The 21302-nt window shown below is 38.2% G+C and overlaps 1 protein-coding gene across 8 annotated transcripts in view; it reads right to left on the bottom strand.

Moving 5' to 3' along the window:
* Positions 1-21302, bottom strand: part of Clock (clock circadian regulator) — a 78853-nt gene that overhangs the window by 19835 nt on the left and 37716 nt on the right. For 7 of the 8 annotated variants that reach the window (XM_052199296.1, XM_052199298.1, XM_052199293.1 and 4 more), the window contains 10 exons: positions 20797-20888; positions 17801-17890; positions 11950-12070; positions 9194-9307; positions 8932-9050; positions 6267-6349; positions 5953-6059; positions 5069-5216; positions 4517-4592; positions 861-1002 (listed from right to left, as the gene is read on the bottom strand). In XM_052199296.1, the coding sequence (XP_052055256.1) occupies positions 861-1002; positions 4517-4592; positions 5069-5216; positions 5953-6059; positions 6267-6349; positions 8932-9050; positions 9194-9307; positions 11950-12070; positions 17801-17890; positions 20797-20888 (1092 nt within the window). Of the gene's footprint in view, positions 1-860; positions 1003-4516; positions 4593-5068; positions 5217-5952; positions 6060-6266; positions 6350-8931; positions 9051-9193; positions 9308-11949; positions 12071-17800; positions 17891-20796; positions 20889-21302 lie in introns of those variants that run through there. The other variant, XM_052199299.1, reaches the window with a different exon arrangement.

Raw genomic sequence — 21302 nt, 5'->3', positions numbered from 1 at the left:
AAAGCCGAGTTAGTTTTCTGTTATTAGATAAAAGTTAAATCCATGTCCTACAACTTTTAACTACTTTTTAAAGTATAAAGCAAACATGTGAGATAGTAAACCTTTAAAAACAGTTCCTCTCATCATCCTCAACACCCTCAAAGGACAGGCTTCAGAACTCCCTCCAGATAGAAAAATCCACACACTACCAAATGGCCTGGTGTTTGCTCACTACGTAGGTGTGCCCTGCGCTGTAATTCAAGTCAACTCCATATTGCTTCAATACCTAACACAATGCACACTTGCCAACACAGCTGCAGCATTACTGAGAAAATAATGGCGAGCAAAGCGGCCCATACACTCTCACTGTAGAGACCGCTGAGGAGGCATGCTCTATCATATAGCTGTAGATACAATGGCTAGAGCGAGACTCAAGCCACTGGAGCAAAGGCAGTGGTTAATAGCGCTTATTACTTCAGAGGACCAGGGTTCTCTCCCAGTCAGCCATGTGGTAGCTGACAACCATCCATAACCAGGCCCATGGGGTCTGAAAACCTTTTGACCTCTGAGGGGACCAGGCACACTTGGTGTACAGATCACATGCAGGCAAACACTCATAAATCTTATTTACCTGGTTTTACAAGTGAAAGGTAGAATTTTCTCTTTTTGAGGAATAAGTAGAATGCAACCATCTATATGTTATCACTTCATCCCCTTAATTCTTTTCTAAAGGTAAGTAATTTGCTTCTCAATGGAAGCTTTAACTTCAAAACTGGAAAAGATTAGCATTTGAAGATGCGCTTGACAAATTACTGATAGCAGCAACACAAACAATTGAGAAGACCTCTCTGAACATGTTTGTTTTCAGCTAAGGCACTTACAGGAAGGGTCTGAGACTGCTGTGTGAGATGACTTTCTTGAGCTTCTAGAGGAGGCAGAAGGAGTTGGGCTGTGATCGAACCTTTCCAGTGCTTCCTTGAGACTCACTGTGTTTATACGATTGTCAGACCCAGAATCTTGGCTCTAAGGAGACAGAAGGAACATAAATGCTTTCTTAGTGTTCAATAGAGAGGTCTCAATACAGTTTGATCAGGGCTGGAGAGACAGCTAGTGTGTAAAAGCACAAGATAAAAGTTAATGAGTTCCCAGAGCCCACCTACAGCTGGGTGTGCTAGCACACCTCTGTAATATCAACACCTTTGTGGCAAGATGGGAGGCGGGACAGATGGAATTCCCCAAAGTACGAGGGACAGCTAAATTGGGGTACACAGCAGAAAAAAAGAGTGCCTCACATGAGGTGGACTGAGAGGAATGATGCGTGTATACACACACACACACACACACACACACACAAAATTAAATCATTAATAGTTTTTGACTAAAATAAGGCCAAAAAGTGTGTATGTGTACTAATTAAGAAAAAAAAATCTTATTTTAATACTGTTAAAGTTTATTTTCATTCTCTTTAAAAAACAAGAAGACTCAGGATAGACTTTTGTATTAAGTTCAAAAATTTAACTCAATGTAGATCAAATATTATGAGCTAAAACTATAAAACTCTTAAAGAAGGAAATGGTTTCATGACATTAGATTTACAAGTAAACTGTTATTCACAAAGTTAAAAACATGTATTTATGTATCAGAAGACAATGCCAACAGAATAAAAGCAATCCACAAGAATGAGAGGAGGTATTTATACATCATTACTGATCAGTACTTAATATCTACGATACACAATATCTCCACAATGAAAACTCAATTACAAAATGGAAACCAATACATCACGTGATGAGATGCACTTGTATTTCTTGCTGAGACAAGGTCTCATACTATAAGACATGAGCCTGTGACAATCCTCCTGCCTCAGTTTCCAAAAAGCTAAGATTATGGGCATGAGCGTCTGTACCTAGTTGGCCCCACACCTTTAAACACAACATTTGCAAAGGCTATTAAGAGGATCATCTGAGTTCAGCCTGGGCAACACAGCAAGACTGCCTGTGAAGAAACAACAAAACACAAAACAAAAAGAGAACAAGGTAGACATGGTGGCACTTGGGATGCAAAGGCAGGATGAACAGGAGTTCAAGGTTATCCTTGGGTACATAATCAGTCCAAGGATAGCCTGGGCCATATGTGACCGTATCAAAAAAATTAAAATAAAAAAGGGTAATGAATGAATAGTTAAGTAAGAAAATAAAAAAGGTAGAGGGAAAATAAATACTTCTCCAAAGAGGATATAAAACCCTCACCAAATATTACTCAAACTTACAAGCCAGGGAAATACAAATCAAGACCAGTCATGCTATATCATGTTCTATTAGCATGGCTAGGACCAAACAACCCATGCCAGACACTTGGGTGGAAGATCTGTTTGAAGCCAGCCTAGGCTATATATTGTGTTCCTGGCCACTCAGTTCTACACAGGGAGTCCCTTTATGTAATCAAAACAAAACAACAAAACCCCCTATTTCTCAGAAAACAATCAGTATGGTAAAAATGTGAAGAAACATGAATTCTTATAGCTTGGCAATGAGATTGTAAAAATGGTATGGTAGTTTCCCTTAAATTTTAACAGAGTAACCTACCATATGATCCAGTATTCTACTTCATGGTATACACCCAAAGAGAAGAGGTAGAAACTCTAATAGGTCTCTGTATATCTACCTATGCTTATACTATTATTGCAAATACAAGGGGAAGGCAACCCAGGATTCCACAGACTGATAAGAGGATACACCCATGTCAGAATATTACTCAGCCCCAAAATAAAGGGAAATCTGATACAGCTAAACATAGTGAGCCCTGAGAACAGCACAGGAAATAGACCTAGCCAGTCACAAAGGAACAAATATTGTATGAGTTTGTTCACAGTACTCAGAGTAGCCAAATTAAAAACAAACAAACAAAACCATTGTTGAAAAGAACTGGAGGGAAAGGGACAGAAAGCTGTCTAACAGAGACTTTCCACTTAGGAGGATTAGGAGGTTCTGTGCATGGGCAGCAGTGACAACTGTATAACAGTAGGAATGTTACAATGCTCAAGTGTGCTCTTAAAATCATTAAAATTGTCATTTTATCACACAGTTTTACAAAGTAAGTAACAGAATAAAGATAGTGCTTTATTTTACACAGTTCTGTAAAATCTTTGGAATGCAACATTTGCTCCAAATCTTCAGTTTTGACATTTCCCCAGGATTCTATTATGTGGATGAACTACCCACTGCCCTGTCCTTTCCTATTAGCTTTTCATGACCCTTTTCTCAAACTTACCTCAGCCACTCGGTCTCTGCTTTGGGACAGTAAACACTGTAGCACCTATAAGCAGTACAGACTAAAATAACAATTTAAACCACGCTTCCTGTTCCTATACCTCACATGCTCAAGGGTCTGAGGGAACAACTGCAGGTGGCCTCTGATAGTCACTTCAGGTGTAAGCTCAGTTCTAGTCAGCACAGTTGTCCAAGTACTTGTACTAATGGGCTCATTTCTCTAGCCTTGAGCCCGGCCCCAAGCCTCTCCCACTGTACATAAACTGCTGTGCTTCTCTCAACTGACAACCCTGTCTGACAGAGATGAGAACACTTATTTCACCATAACAAAAGCAATACCTACCTCGGATAAAACATATAACTAGTGCTTCCTCACCCACCGCACACTTAAAAACAATCAGTGTCCCCTTGAAGTCTTTCTACATGCAGCAGTGAACAAGAACCAAGTATGAATCTTTATTTCAGGGCAACACACATATATGCCAATATGTGTAACTGCAAACACCTGATCCCACAGTTCCTCACTCTAAGGTAGAGGTCATGTGCCCCAAAGCCTCCTCATCTCCTCCTCCGTTAACATGCAGTTTTCCCAGACTGTACTGTTGAACACACCTCTCACTGCTTCTCAGCCTCTAGAAGCTTCAAAGTCCATAATAAACAAATTACTAGGCATTTTCTACCTTGGTTCTGAATACTTCTTTATTCATCTGTTCGAAACATGAGACCTCACCAACCTCCATGTAGGCCCCATCAGAAGTGGGGTTCGTCTTCAGACTCTGAACCCGTGACTTCACAGAATGGAAGTGTCCTCCTGCTGCCACTGCACCATCCCTGCCTGCATTCCTTCAGCTTAAGGTGTGGAGTGAACATACAATGTCACCTGGCTAGTGACTTGTGCTCATGCATCCATCTTGTGGTGTCTTCCAGCTTAGTCAGTATTCCCAACACCAGGAGCTCTTCCTTAGTGTGGCCTGCTCAGCATCTTCCACTAGTCTTCAGCCACTAATTCTTGGTCATATCTCAAAGTCAATCATCTTAATTGAAGCATCGTCAAAACCTGCCACATTACTTACTCATCTTGATTAATCTGCTAATTCCAATATCTCTTACCTAATTAACTTTTAAATACCAAAATCTTTGATTCCTTTTTTGATACAAATGAGATTTTAAACAGTAAATTCAAAATAAAAATTATAAAAAATAATCAAATCTCTCACACAATTATTGGGAAATGAGGTATTAAAAAAAAGAGACTGTAAGAAACATACTTTGTCAGCAGCTGTCTCAGGAAGAGACTCTTCAATGCCAAGTTCTCGCCGTCTTTCAGCCCTAACTTCTGCATAACTACAAATGGAAAGAATCAAATTTTAAATGTTTGGTCATTTAAAATACTGCAGAGATGTAATCATTTTTTTTTTTTAATGAATCTCACTTCCATTAGTAACTTTGTATTTTTGTATGTGCTATAGAAACCTAATACATATCTACCAGCTTAATGCCCAAATTCAATCTGTATTCTACACCTTAGGTAAGCTGTAATTGATCCGTAGGAGCAGAGCACCGAAATGAAGAGAAACTCAATGGTGGACAGACGGACGGATAGTGGGCACACTATGCTGGTTTTACTTTGAGGGAATGCACTGGATTTGAACACTGGTACAACTTTTGCCATGTAGCACAATACTCAGTCAGGCCTTCCCTATCTACATACTACCTACGTCATACTTCTACCTAGTAAGCTTAACAGTCAAAAATAGTATTAAAACTGGGGTAAGATCGCTATCATTCATTAAAAACCACATAAAAATTCTTCTTATTACCTTACTACAGTGTGAGTACAAACAATGAACTCCGGCCTTGAATTCCACTGATGGTAAGTAATATAATAGTGAGTCTGAAGCCAAATCCACTGCTGTCCTTTGGTCAGGAACCTATAGTAACACGATTTTCCTTTTCCATATTGCATTACTTAAAAAAGAAAAAAAAACAGAAACAAATATTTTTCTTTGATCTGTACTTAGCTATGAAGAATCTCAATTTTTTTTTAACAAAAGCTGGCATTTAGATTTAATTCTTTATATAGATATAATTATTTTCTGGCTTTCAGAAATATGTATTGACTACAAGAATTTTTTAAGAAACAGTTTAAGGTCCTCTAAATAAACAGAACTCTCAGATTCCAACTTTATATTCAGTGCTGATTTTAAACATTTTTTTCATTCACAATAAATTCCATAGACTGAAAGTCATACTGTTGACTTGCTTATATATTTAACACATATGTAGCAACAGTTAATAATCATAATATTTTCCCAAAGATACTGTCATGTATAATATCTCTGAGGCTTTTTAATTTAAAAGCTTTAATTAACCAAAAATTAGAATAATATCATTGTTTGAAAGAATTGTTTAATAAAGTTCCCCAAACTACTTTTCCCAACTATTTCAAATGTTAGGTTCTAAAGTATTTTAACTGATGTTAAGCAAAAATTGGGTTTTGTAGTAAAATTGATTTGGAAAACTTTATGTACTTCTTTAATATACTCTAAGATTTTGCTTTGTATGCTAGACTAAGGTCAATTTGTACCTTCTGTATACATTTATAAAATAGATTCTAAATCTTTTCTGTGTCTTTCATTAATAGAAAGACATCTACTTGTGTGTTTTTAAATAGTTCTTAAAAGAAACATTAAGATCTACTTACAATGCTCATGACATTTTGCCAGATTTTCTAGGTCATCCACATGATAGTAATCATAGCCTGATGTTCCCAAGACTTCAAATGGCAAATAGCCTATTATTGGTGGTGCCCTAAATTATACAGTAATAAGAGATGTCAGTATTACAATATTACACAAGTTATGCTACAGACAAATTCATTTGGAGAATGGGTTTTATTTTTTTCAAAAATGGATAATGGATTCCAAAATTCATTATATTCCTTGAGTCCATTACTGTCCAGAATTACATGAATATTGCCTTTTTTTTTTTTTTGGTGAAATTTAAAGGTGATGTTACCTGTGATCTAGAAATAGAAACTTCCATTCTAAACTGTGTCTAGATGTAAACTCTTCATTTGGTTCTTCAACAGTGCACATTTCCTACAAACAAATTAACAAGTATAAATTAGAAGTAATTTTCTGTGACTATGAAAACATTAAATATTGTTAGCATAAGTCATTATTAAATTAACTTTCAACTAGACAAATTTTTTTATACATTTTAGATTTTAGTAATATTAAACACAAGTTTAACCAGCTGGTGATACAAAGTGCTCGTCTGGAGTTTATGAAGTCCTCAGTTTGATCCCCAACAATTCTTCTAATCACCTGAGACAAAAGCAGATACAACAGCAGCACCCAGCAGATGCCAGTCGGCCTCAGAGCAATAGCTATGGACTAGTGAATTCTCACTCATCCACAGGCCTAAGAGCCGACTCAGAAACCCAGGACTTTCTTCAGATTTACACCTCCCACTGCTTAGTGTCTAAGCCGACAGATATACTTTACATATATGGCTCACAACTTCCATCTCATCAATAGCCTCACTTCTGTACATCACACTGTCTAGAAGCAACACATTCTTTTTTATTATTATTATCTTCTTCATTTACATTGCCAATGGTAAAACCTTTCCCAATTTTCCCCCTCCCAAAAGTCCCCCTCCCCAAAGATTCCCTACCCCTCCTCCCATCCCGCCTCCATGTGTATGCCCCTCTACCCGACACACTACTTCCTCCCCAACCCTCCCACCCCCATCCCCCCACCCCGAAATACATTCTTTAATAATCAAAGCAGCCAAACTAAATGTTTTCTTTTAACAAAGATTTGATTTTTATTTATGTGTATGTTTGTGTCTCTGTCTGTATGTCCCAGGCGTATCTGTGGAGGGCAGGTGAGGGTACTGGATCCCCTACAGATGGAGTTACATCACATGCTGAGCCACCATCCATGGAGGATAAGCTCTTTGTAAGAATAGCAAGTGTTCTTAACCAATTAACATCTCTCCAGCCCCTAAATACTTCTAATTTGACCTTCTAGGTGTTTTAGGATCCACCCCATCTCCCCTAGCTTTAGTGATGGAGTTTACATCTTACCCGCACTGAGTCACCTCACCACTGTAGCATCTCATCTATCTTCCCATCCTTCAATCTGTCTTCTATTCTGGGGTCAGCCATTACCATCACCTTAGTAATACTCAAATATGAGCATACAACTTCCCTGCATGAAATTCTTCTACGATTTCTCATGACAAAATCTTTATGGAGAAAAGCCACAGACAGAACAAATCTCATGCCTGGCCTCTGCTTTTATTTCTTACATAAGCTATAACTATTCTTCCCCTCACACGGAGCCTAGCTTCTGGTGTACAAGGCAATCCATGACAGTCCCTCTGCTCTGTCCTTACATGTTCTTCAGTAACAGTTAAAAGCCAAGGCTCTGAAAGAAAAATAATTTCAATCAAGTCCCACTTACTAGATGAGACTTTCGGTAAGTAACTTCCCTAAGCCTCAGTTTCCTCAAATATAAAATATTATAATAACACCTATATCAGAAGAGTAAGAATTATATAAGATAAAACATGTATATGCCCTTCGATCTCCTAAGAGCAAACAGGGAGTGTAAGACTACGGTCTTCTAACTGCTAATTTAGGCTGTCTTATACTATGCTGTCACCCAAATTTAAATGTCACCTGGCTGCTTTCCTGTCCCTAGGGACTGAGGCAGTTCACTTTTTTACTTCCCTACAAAACATCTGCTTATGGGATGGAAGAAATAAAAATCCGTAATTTAAAATTCAAAGAGCAGGGGATGGCGGAGCCCTGGCTCCAGGTTAAGAACCTTGGCCCCGCTCCAGGAGGGCGCTGGTTCCACTTGCAGCACTTACATGGTAACTTGCAACTGTATGTAACTCCAATTTCAGGGCATTCAGACATGCCCTCCTCTGGCCTCCCTGGGCATGCATGTGGTACATAAACATACATGCAGACAAAACATCCATACACATTAAAAAAGAATAGAAAAGAATCGATAGCAAATTATACCAATAAAGCACATTCTTTCTTTCTTTTTTTTTTCAGACTTCTCTCCTGATAGTGAACTACACACATTAAACTATGTACAAAAGCAGGGGAATGGTAATATATTGCCATGAATACCTGCAAAGAATATACTAAGATAAAACAGTCACACATAAACAGTCACTTTAAATAGTGCTTATATTCTTTTTTTGGGGGGGGGGGTTCAAGACAGGATTTCTCTGTGTAACCCTGGCTGTCCTGGAACTCACTCTAGATCAGGCTGGCCTCAAACTCAGAAATCCTCCTGCCTCTGCCTCCCAAGTGCTGGGATTACAGGCGTGCGCCACCATTGCCCGGTCTAAATCCTCACCAACACCTGCTGTCTTCTGAGTTTTTGACCTTAGCCATTCTGACTGGGGTAAGGTGAAATTTCACAGTTGTTTTGATTTGCATTTCCCTAACGACTAATGATGTTGAGAGTGCTTATATTCTTAACTGTGGTAAAAATATGAAGTTCAAACATATTTAGTAACTAACTCATTGGCTACTACTATTTCAATGTTGGTAGAAATTTCAGCCTTCTGAAGATAACAAAAATCTCACAAGACCAAATCTCACATCATGAACTGGAATGCATCAGAGCAATTAAAATCAGAAACATACCTTGATGAACTGAGGTGTAGCTAATCTGACAGTAGCTACGAAACAAACTCTATCTTCATAAGAAGGCCTGTGTGTACGTTGTATAGTTCCTTCAAAACCATTATGTGTTGAAGTTGATACTAAAACAGCAAAGAAACATGCATCACTGGTTAATCCAGTAACATATAATCATTATTAATATTTAAGAGCTTAGAAATCTAAGAGCTTAGAAAAATAAAAGCAACCAGTTAAAATACATTATAAATGAAACATTTTAACTTACCACTGTTTAAAGATTTAAAATTTCCTATAAATCTCACATATTCATAGGTGGATGGCTCCTTTGGGTCTATTGTTCCTCGAAGCATGTGACAACAGAATTCTAACTGATTTTTTGCTGAAATAAGTGATAAAAAGTTGGGTAAATTTTCAGTCATTTTCTCCCACACTTCATTAAGTCCATTAACAGTAGAGTACTTGCAGCAGGTAACTGCAGCCAGCACAGGCTACAGCCAATCTCTCCTTTCACCTCCTCTCCCATTCTAATTTCACAATATTTTGTCCTCCATTTAAAGCTAGCACTCTCCTTTATTTAAAGCGAATGCCTCCCTTTCTCTTCTGTCACTGCTGGTTTTGGTGGGGTCGCTCTCAGTAACAGCCTGGCCTGGACTATGCAGCTCCCTTGCTGATACAGGCTTCCGGGGGTTACACCCCAGGCTGCTGCAGCCCTACCTTCAAGAGTAGTCTATTTCCTTTAGGACCAGGCCCATGTCACTTGTTATTCATTGCCTTAGCAGCTGCAAACTCTGTGATTCTTTACTGCCTACAGTTTCAAATCTCATCAGGTCTTCCATTATTTCACCAAGCATTTTCCATGCTAATCTAGTTACAGGACCAGAGAACTCGCTCCATTCATTTTAAATGCACCCTGGTTTCCATGTCCTCATTTCTCGAACTGTCCTTTCACCCCAGAGCAATGTTCCCAAATATTGCTGACATTCATACTGTAAAACCACTCAGGTGGTTTTTTTCATTCTTCCAGCTAGCCTTAAAACGTGCTCTACTGGATCTAACCCACTTATCAATCAGGGTTTTTCCTCTATCTTTACTTCTAGTGTTAACTATACAGTTGCTCTTTCCAAAATTCTCAACCTTGATTTTTTTCCCCTTCCAACTACAAACCACCCAAGTGGCCTTCACTGGTTCTCTATTGTGTAAAGAATAAAAATTAAACGGCACAGGATGAAGACAGGTCCTTTAAAACTCTGCCTCATCTCCTTCAGAAACATCACATCATCTGTACCAACTCACTGCCATTACAGCTAAATAGCAGACTACTTTTTCTAGGCAAAGTAGCTTGCATTTTGACTAATGGCCTCTTTCTTCCTGGAAGGAACTCTGTTGTGACCAGGTCTTTCAGAGGCCATCAGCAAGCCCCGAGCTAAGACTTCTCTGATCTTGGAAGCAGGAGGTCTATGTTCCTAGCAGCAGCTTTGTCCCTCTGAGGGCCTCAGATCAGCTCTGTTCCCTCTCCTTTGGGACCCCAGTGCCAACCTTTTTTTTTCTTCTAAATATTTTGTTTTAATTTATTTTATATATATAAATATAAATATAAATATAAATTTATATATATATATATATATATATATATATATATATATATATATATATATATATAAATAAATAAATGAGCACACTGTCGGTGTCTTCAGACACACCAGAAGAGGGCATCAGATCTCATTACAGATGGTTATGAGCCACCATGTGGTTGCTGGGAATTGAACTGAGGACCTCTGGAAGAACAGTCAGTGCTCTTAACCTCTGAGCCATCTCTCCAGCCCTGAGTGCCAACTTTCTACTTCTCTGTTTTCTACACATTTACCTCAAGTAACACCATTCATTCTGTTACTTCAAATACCGCCTAGAGCTATACAATTGATTTCTATATTAAATCCAGCCCAAATCTTTCCTCTAAGTACTGTATTAGAATGGTCTAAGGACCACAGTAAAGCAGATCTGACTATAAATAATTATATGCAGGCTCCAAGTAAATCTCCATGCCTATCTTTTTATAATCCCTTCTGAAAAAAATCCATTCTTAACATGGATGGATAAACATGTACATATTTATGTAAGTATATATATCTTAGTTCTTATTATAGAATCTGAAGACACAAACAGAATTTTTAAACTTGATTAATATCACTATTATCAGATAAGTTAAAATTTAAAGCTAATTAAAAATAATTAAAAAAAAATCTAACAACTAATGGGTACACAAAACCAAGATATATATATATATACTAAATCTAGACACACATGCTTTTTAGTTTGGTTTGTTTGTGGGGACTGAACCAGCATGTGCATTTTAGGCGAGCGCTTCAACCCTGTCAGCACAAAGGAGCACTACCATAGGAGGCCTCTAGAAATGGATGGCGGCCTGGAGGGGCAGCCACGGGCAATATGCCCCCAAGCCCTCCCTTCTTCTTTGTTTTCCCAGCTCTCAAGTAAACAGTGTGCTCTACCAAGTCCTCCTCAGCATGTGAGGCATCTCTAAGCCATGAATCCAAATAAATGTGTCCCGTTACTGTGTCTAGTGTGGAAGAGATCATGTGACGGTAAGCAGTACAGCGAGAGTGAAGGCAGTCACAGTCCAGTCACTATATTTAGTGCTCTAAAAATCATATTAAACACATCCAGCAAAGATTATTTCATTAAATATAATTAAGATTTCATTTAAAATGTGGCCAATTTCCAACTTTTTATACACTACAGTTTTGTGGCATAATTGCGATCAATTTCTTATAACAAACAAGATGAGACCTCATTGTACACTAGAATAGAACTGGTATCTTAAAATGAACACAATGCCTTTATATATATATACATACATACCATTTTAAAAGTACTTATTAGAGTTCATGAAATAGTGCTATTTTAATTTACTTAAGCATGTATGGCCTTCACAAACTTACAGAAGTAAAGGCTAATGTTTGCCAACTAAAAGACTGGCGTCTCTGCTGAACAGGGCCGACTTACATTTTAAGTACTCAGGGGCTAACGAGTCACTTTCCAGCAGATGAGTAGAGAGTATCTTATAAACCTCTGAATGTTCTCCCTCTGGGATAAAATTAAATATACTTTGATCCACAAGATCAGACTGAAAAATAAAACAAATTAAAAATTATACAAGAGCACTTTGTGAGGCATTTATCTCTAACACATCTAATAGCTATTAAGTTACAGAGGTACATGTGCTTAATCTTGAATTACCATAAAAATCAATAAAGTCAAGCTACAAATTTTGATATTAAAAGAATGGGACTGAGAACTTGGAGAAGGCTAGTGTACCAGCTGTCAGAATCATGACCGATGTGACCCTGAAAGCCAGACTCAGGATTCAAACCTTAGTTCACCACATGTGAATATTGTAAGATATAATGGAACTGAGAAATTTAAGACAATTATAGGCTCTAAGCCACAGCCTTGTGATTTATGCAAACAACTGTTAAATGGTTACATTACATATGAATACAGAAACAATGACAAGCTACGTGAAGGAGATCTGACACCACTATCTCTGCAACAGTCCAATGTCTCCTTCCACTTTCACCTTTTCCATGCATCTATTCTGTATCATACTGCCAAAGCCCTGTGTACGGACAGCCTGGTAATTATCATTATTATAGCTGTTTATTATCCAATAACCAACAATTGTCTGACAAATGTCAGGAAACCTTCAACAGGTGAGGGCTGTGGACTCAGAGAATATGATGCTCCTATCCGTAAGTAACCGTAACACTGACAGCACAGCGACCTCACCTTTCCTGCTGAGTCTAGCCCCTCCGGCTGGGCTTCCCACTTTCCTAACTGTTCTAATTATAGGACAAGGAGGCAGAGCCATGGTGGCAAAGCAGCTGCACTTTCCTTTTGTTTATATTTTTATACACCTGTAAAGATTTTATCTGAATAGCTTTAATGCTTAAAACAAGCTGGTAAGGAAAAAAGCAAACCACGGGAGAACAGGCGATTGACAACCCTCCGTGCGTTTGCATGACTTCTGCTTTTCTCTATAGTTAAAGTCGTCTCCAATACATGAAGTGGAGTAGCTTTAGCAAACTCCACATCTCTATCTTGCATTTTTCCAAGACCAACTCAGATCACTTCCTTCAAGAAAGCATGCCTGGTACTAGAACCCTAGCCAAGTACTCTCAGCTAGTGAGGTCATGGATCTTACTGGAGAACCCACTGTAATCACTTTACTAGACCAGTACACTACTTAACTGCTTCCTAAAACTTATCCTTATATACACACATAAGTGTAGCTCTCACCCCTCACCAAAAAAAAGTGTCTCTGCAGCAGCAGAGACCATTATAAAAAGTGTCAAAATGCAGACAACAATTCATTGTGGTGTGCCCATCTACAACATGACCCTTGCACCTAAGGCTCAAGGAACATCTCAGAAGAAAGGACTGAAAGATTGAGTCAGAGGACCAGGAAGGTAGATGTGAAATTGTGTCTCTTATAATGACAAGAAAGCTGTATCAAAGACATCCTCACATTATTGCTACCCAAACAAGACCTGTACAATGACAACACCAATAGATATGCTAATACGAAAGGGGGAACTATCATAGAGCCCTACATCTAAAAGAGAACTATAAACTACTAATGACTACCGATAAAATGAGAGTTAGTCTTTTCACAGGGATGAGTCCAGTAGTTGATATTCAATACCAAAAGGTTAGCCCTAAGATAATATGGACACAAACAACACTGGCTTTATGTGTCAACCTGATAGACAGGCTGGAGTTACCACAGAGAAAGTAGCCCCCCTTGAGGAAATGCCTCCATGAGATCCAGCTGTAAGGCATTTTCTCAATTAGTGATCAAGGGTGGGCGGGCCCATCGTGGGTGGAGCCATCTCTGGACTGGTAATCCTAGGTTCTATAAGAGAGCAGGCTGAGCAAGCCAGGGGAAGCAAGTCAGTAAGAAACCTCCCTCCATGGCCTCTGCATCAGCTCCTGCTTCCTGACCTGACTAAGACAAACACTAAGGTGATTTAGCAAGTTGTATTTATATATTTATATGTATGTGTATATACATGTGTATAACAATATCAAAAGAAAGGAAGTCAGCAATTTGAAATGGAGTAAGCAGGGACATGGGTGGGATTAAAGGAAGACAAAGGAGGGGAAAACGTGCTTCTATTTTAAATAAATTTAAAAAAAAATTCAAAGAATCATGTTCTTCAAAACAGCATACCATTAACACCCAAACCACAAATACAAAACCACTAATACAAATAAATTCCTTTAGAACTGATGGCACATATTTATGCCCAAAGGGGAATTATTTGTTCTTTAAATGTATATATCTTGTTGCCCCATAATGACAGAGTGGTCTTATCTTTTACATCTTTATCTTCTTCCCTGCCAATCAAGGTACATTAAACTCTGTGCCTCAGATATAATGGGTATAAACAGAGAAAATGATCTGGGACAAGGAGTCATTTGATAATAGCTTAAGGGGTGAGTAACCATACCAAAACCACATCTGTATTTTAATGAGGAATTCTTCTGGAAAAGTAAAACGCCATTAGTACTAAAAGAACAATGAACATTTCTTGCATTTGTATAACAAGATGCTACAAAACCATCTTTTACTGAAAACGTATAAGAATCTAAGCACAGATCAGAATGCGCAACACAGTCTTGATAAAAAAATAAACTGAAATAAGAACTAAAATGCCAACTGAGAACTAGTTTTCTGCTTCTCCTTAACCAGTGTTTTCTAGTTTTATTTCACATGATGACTTCAGTTATCGAACCTTGCTCTTCTATTTATAAACAGGCAGCAGCTGCTTCCTCAAACACATAAATGAGAGTCAAGAGTACAGTCACCAGCAGCGCTTCACCACCGCTCCATGCAGTGTCCAATGTTCCATTAACCACCAGTCTTCATGCTCTGTTGATCACTGCACTTAAAGTTAACACATTTTGACATAAAAAAAAAAGTCACTAGCATCATGTCCCCTCAGTGGACAATACAACAGGACCACTCAGTGACCAGGTACAAACACAAATGGAAGAAAAGAAAATGCTAGTTCTCCCGATTCTTTCACTCCTGCAATCATTTTCATGAGAGATACCTGGTGCCCTTCTCTGTAAATCTAAAACTGGTTCTAAAGGATAAAAGTTTTTTAAAATGCAGGAGGCAATGGGTAAGTGAAGCTGTGCAGAGGGATTACTGCTAACCTTGAAGACTTGGTGTCCTTAGACTTCAGGCTGTCCATTTCAAAATGTAATTAAACTGTCCCACACAAAAGATCCATTAGGAGTGGGTCAAGAGACTCACTGGCTGCTCTTCTAGAGAATCTAGATTCAGTTCCCAGTACCCACATAGCAGCTTACAACTGTCTATAACACTAGTTCCAGAGAATATGATTCCCTCTTTTCAAATTAGGAAAGTATTTTTTCCCTTTTATGTATTATTTATTTACTCTGTGTGTGTGTTCCAAATTGTATGTATGAACACCACATTTGTGCACTGCTGACCCCCAGAACTGAGCTTCTGATGTGAGTGCTGGGAGGCCTGGGTCCTCTGCAAGAACATCAAGCTAGCCATCTCTCAAGACCTAGGAAACATTAAAAGGAATCATTAAGATGGCCAACTACCTAATTTATTTTTATTCATTCAATAAATAATTACTGAGTGGTTCTGAAAAACAAGACAGTATTCTTACAAATAAGAGATACAAATTCCTGGCTTTAGTATTGTACAACTATGTTACTGTAAAACAAAACAACCACAATAATAGGGTTAAAGCACATAACTGTACTCATTCTCAATTAATCATGTGTTAGTCTTAAAAAGGATTATTAATTCCTTGGTTCTTACTGTTCTTTTGTTATACAACATTTTCCTGCTGTTGTTTTTGGAAAGCTGGGGAGGACCAGGGTTATGTGTGTGCTAGGCAAGTGCTCTACCAAGGACACTACATCCCCGGCTCTTAGCATCCCCTCCCCTGGTTACCAGGTTTTCTTACTATGCAAATACTTTAAAAAAGACTTCTGAAAAGTCCAAATAAAGCCCAAATCTACAGAATGATTTGAAAGTAAAGCATGAGACTGAAGTAACATATAAATATATTGGCATGGACAGAGAGGATGTCCACTTGATGCAATCGCCTCTCTGTCCATGAGAGATTACTTCTATGTTACTACAGTCTCACGCTTTACTCTCAAATCATTCTTTAGATCTGGGCTTTATTTGAAGTTTTCAGAAGAAAGCCCTCAGAAAAGCAGTAAAATCAAGCCACGTCTAGAAACAAGCACACAGGGCTAGAGATGGCTCAGCAGTTAGAGCACTTACTGCTGCTCTTCTGGAGTGCAGACCCGAGTTCAGTTCCCACCACCCACATTGGGCAGCTCCCAACAACCTGTAACTCCAGCTTCTGGGATCCAACACCTCTCTCTGCCTTGGTGGGTACCCATAAGGAAACGGCATATAAACACAGACCACAGACACAGCAATAAAACTTGAAATTAATAATAATAAGAGAGTATAGTGCTTACTGCCTGACTTTCAGTAAACAGCATTCCTTCTACTGTCTGACATTTTACATGTAGAGTCCATTCTCTATATAATCAGTAATGAGTAGCAGAGAAATCAGAGGAAAGGTAATGCTGTTTTTTGTCTGTCTGCTTTGGTTCTTGTTTTTTCATATTCTTAAGAAATATTTACAGATTGGTTTACTTTGCATGGTTGTAAATTTTTAGATTTTTAACTTTTTCAGGAATAATTTAAAAATATTGGAATTTTTATATTAGAAGCCCACTTCAGACAAGCACACATTATATAAAATTTTCAAGTCATTTCTAAAACCTTTAATTGTAGATAACACTTAGCCTAGAGGTCAATAAAGAATGAATGTTCAATAATTACAAATTGGGTAAAAAAAGCAAACGTACAATTAAGATATTTACCATGCCAATCAAAATTTCAATGTACTTCTAACTCTTCACTTGCCAAGGAAGCAGAAAAAGCCCTCAATGAGTGAAACCTTAGGAAATGTGTATTTTGACATGGACCTGGGCCATGGGGAGTTGGCAAATCTGATATATGTATGGGCCAGGCTGAAGAAGAATGGCAAAGCTTTCCTCTGGAGTCTAATTATTTATAAAGGATTGACCCACCTGCACAAAGATTAGTAACCTTGCTTCCTCCTCCTGGATAGTCACAGCCTGAGACTAATAACTGCTCTACTAAAGGAATCAACCAAGACTAGCTAACTGCTCCCCTAGGCCTGACCCCAGGTTCCGAGTTATGGAGGGAGCAGGAGCAGAAGAACCCTATTGATCCCACGTTCACTGTACATGTTTGTGTGTCTGTCTGTCAGGGTCCTAACACATGTGAAATATCACTGAGCTACAGCTCTCTGGCCCAGGGCACCCAGTTTCATCCACACGGCACACAAGCTCTGCATCCACTATTTTTCAGTCTTTATAAGTCACTCTTTTGAGAAAATTATTAATTCTGTTAATAGCAAGAAGTATCTCAGTAGAAATTTGGCTAGAAGATTTTTTTTTGCATTTTTGTTTGATATAATATTTTCATCAGGCTAAAAGGCAAACACTGTAAAGTTGGCATTAAAATGCAAAGGGAAGAACAGCAGGTTCTTCCTGCTAGGAAGAATTACTAGGTGCTATGGATGAAGAACTTAGAACTAGTTTGAGAAACAGCAACACTAATACAAAGATATACCTGGAATTTGTGTTCCAACTCTTCAACCACTGTTCAAATATCACTCTCAAGGCCTACTTCCTATGAATTCTAATATGTGATATAGACATTAAATAATAGAGATTATAGGGTTTTCATACTTACTGGTAAATGTTCAAGTAACGAAGTTACACTCTCAGATACATATATTATACTTCCATCTGTCATGATCGCTAAAAAAAAACCATCAAGAGCCTGAAATTAAACATAATGGTCAGTTAAGGGAAAAGAACAAAGCACTTTTCTGGATAGAAACAAGATAAATGACAAAGGACATACTGTGGAACTATTCAGAGTACAGTCAAAATGGCAGCAGTCAAAATTGATGTCAGTATATTTTTGTGATTCTTTTGATGTTTCTGAGGGAAAAATATTACTCTGGCTATCTCCTGGAAGCTGGTTTATAAAGGTAGGAAATCAATGCTCTGCCTTTACAGCTGCATCCATACACTGTATGATATGCTCACGTCTCATAAAGAACACAGAGAAGTGTGGGCCTCAAGTACAGGAATGCAGCAAGGAACAGAGATTAAGCCCCCCAAACTAAGCTGAGGCTGGATCTTACAAAGCCTAAACTCTTGGGGAAAGTATCTTTATTCTGTACATAAATGGAAGCCAACAGGAGGTTTTCTAGAAGGTACTATGTTCCAATACTTGTAGTTTGGAAGAAATATATAAAACAGAGAATTCAGGCAAGCAAACCTGCCTTGGGATAATCACAAAATCAATGGATGAAATGAAATTAGTAGGAGTTGGAAAAGGGAAGGATTAACCACATGCTAAGAAATACAACTATCTTCAGAAGACCCAGCATGTGTGACGACCTCCGCCATCACAGCGGTGGCAGTTCAATAAAGAAGCAGGCCAAAGAATAGCTTCGAAGAATCACTGAAACCTGAGCATGAAAGAAACAGCCAGAGAAATAACAAAGGCAGAAAATGGTGTGGAGCAGAGCTGGACAAGGAAGAGGGACAGGAGAGAGATCAGAAAGGACAAGGACAAGAAAATGAGCTAATCCTGTGATTTTTCAGAGTAATGTCAATAGGAAGGCAAGTCACTTACAATGAATTTAAAACAAATAGATAATAAGAGGCCATTACAACTTGTTCATAAACCTGACAATGAAGTAAGGGAGGAAGGACAATTATTTTAAAGGACTTATGTACCAAAGAACATACTGAAAACCAAAAACACTAAAGCAAAGGGTGACATTTGTAGGCTAAAGGAGAGAAAGATCAAGAATACAACTTGAAAGTAATTTACTAAGCTGCACAGCTCTCTTAGAGGCTCACTGCCTTTGGTTAAAACTGTGTATGTCTGTCATCTTTGTGACAAGTGTGACACATAAAGAATGGAAACAGGAGTCAAAGCAACCACTTCAAGCTTATTTTTGTTGTTGTTGTTGTGTGTGTGTATATGCGTATGCATGCGTGTGCACACGCACACAAGGGTGTCTTTAAATAGCTTCCATAGCTTAGTCTGGCCTAGAACTCTGGTGACCCACCATGTTTATTACTATTACAGCTGTTTGTAGTGACAGCAAATGAATGCAGAGCCTCAAAAATCCTAAGTAAGTGCTCTGTCAAGAAGCTATATTCCCAGTCTCTAACTGCTGAATATAGAATAAAAGATATTCTTCTTCACCTTGTCTCTACTACTACTAGGAGAGAGAGATGGGTCCCAGGGAAAACTTACTTTGAATAATTATTTATTTTCTAGAACAACTCAAAAAAAAATCTACTTTTAGATAACCAGGGATTTGAAATGTATAATTGAAACCAACTTTTCCAGTATTACCCCATTACATTTTAATCAGTAATTATTTGATTGCTACTGTGCAGAGTCAAATTTGTGCAAGAAAAAAAAACTATGCTTTCTCACGTGAAAAGACCATTAACTCTGAAAGCAAATAATCTTTCACTATGATGATGATACTTGCTGTTAAGACACTGCTAGATCCACAGGGTATCTATCTCTCTTTGAAGACAATGAACTGTGATGAAAACTCTCATGACTTAGCCCACCTCTATAGGTAAACACTGCTCTTTCCTCTTAGAGAGAAGAGCTTCAACAGCTTGCCAAGTCATGGAAATCTTCTGAAGAGAGGAGAGTTCCTTGAGAGGGTGATTATAGAGAAATGTGACAGAATATCTCATGTCATGATAGACAACTGTGTCATCCCTGTCCTCTTACTCTGTGAACAAAGGGAAACTGTTCATTACTTTGAACTCCCTGCCTTTCACCTAGATATATCCATGACAGTGATGATTCAGTCTGAGGAAGATTAGGATGTTAATCACAGGGATGGGACCTAAGTTCCCTGTGGATCTTTAGCAAAGGGGCTGACCCAGTGTGAGCACTTGTCTTGTAGACTGTAGGGGAGACTATGGTGCTGCCAAGGGTACAGAATGTAGAACCAGAGAGGACTGTAACAAAATGACTTCTGTCCTGCCAGACCTACTACCAGTCCTCCAGTAAATTACTCCTCAGCAACAGAGATGAGAGAGAGAAGGCACAGGTGCATTCGAAGAATGGGAGAGGTAACACAAGTAAGTATTGAGACCTAGGCTCTAGTTAGGATGTTAGTTAGCCTTTGCGGGGAGGGGGGGGTGCGATAAACAAACTTCAACTTTTCTGGGCATAATCAGTAAAGAACAAGCTGAGCTACATGGCCTAAGCTCCTTAACATGTTAAGTAGAGGGTCTAAGCTCCAGTAAAAGCAATGCTAACATATTAAGATAAAGCCCACATCTGAAATTCAGCTGGAAATGGGAAGGGCCTGCCTACTCATCTATAATCAACATGATTACCTAATAGTAACACAACTTTATTATAGTCTTGCCAGTCAGTATGTTTCTGAATTATATGCAATTTTCAAATAACAAAAAAAGAAAAACTTTGTATTACTTTATGACATGGCATTATCTGCTTACAATAGTTGATCAATATACTGATCAATTGTTAATTATACACAAACAGCTTATTACATTACACTAAATTAAGACTTTTCAATATTATAAATACAGCTAAAACTATACTAAAATTAATTACTGCTAAATTTTTTTAAAAAGAAAACTTTCAAAAATTAAATCTGGACATACCTCTAACATTAATTGTGTAAACTCTTCATTACTAAGGAATGTAGGTTTCCAGTCCTGTCGAATCTCACTAGCATCTGACTGTGCAGTGATCTCTGTAAACAGATTGACACATTAGTGGCATACTCACTCTAACCACTGGGGGAGCACAACACTTACAAGCCGCCTGTTCTTCCTACTCAATGACAACAAACAGGCATAAGTTATTGATTCCCTTAACAGGAGGCCAGGTTCTGAAAATGTGAAATGTTATCTTCTAGCACTTGGTTTGGATAATTCAGTAACAATTTCTTTGGGATTTTTATTGGTGAGAAAGGATGGAGAAGGCTTTGATATGCTCTGGTTGATAAGCCTAAACTTGCTTCTAGCTTGGCATAATTAGAAAATGAAAACAAGCAGATTACAACAAGATTGTTGCAAACACTTTGAAGACGTTTTACCTCGTCTTTTTCTTGCCATTCAACTAGTAATATCTGGAGTAGAGACAGTCAGCTCAAAGGAAAGTTGAC

This window comes from Apodemus sylvaticus, chromosome 11 (genome assembly GCF_947179515.1).
Source record: "Apodemus sylvaticus chromosome 11, mApoSyl1.1, whole genome shotgun sequence".
In the NCBI taxonomy this organism is placed as follows: Eukaryota; Metazoa; Chordata; class Mammalia; order Rodentia; family Muridae; genus Apodemus; species Apodemus sylvaticus.
Note: the sequence above shows the minus strand (reverse complement) of the source record. Positions and strands in the feature narration are given on the sequence as shown.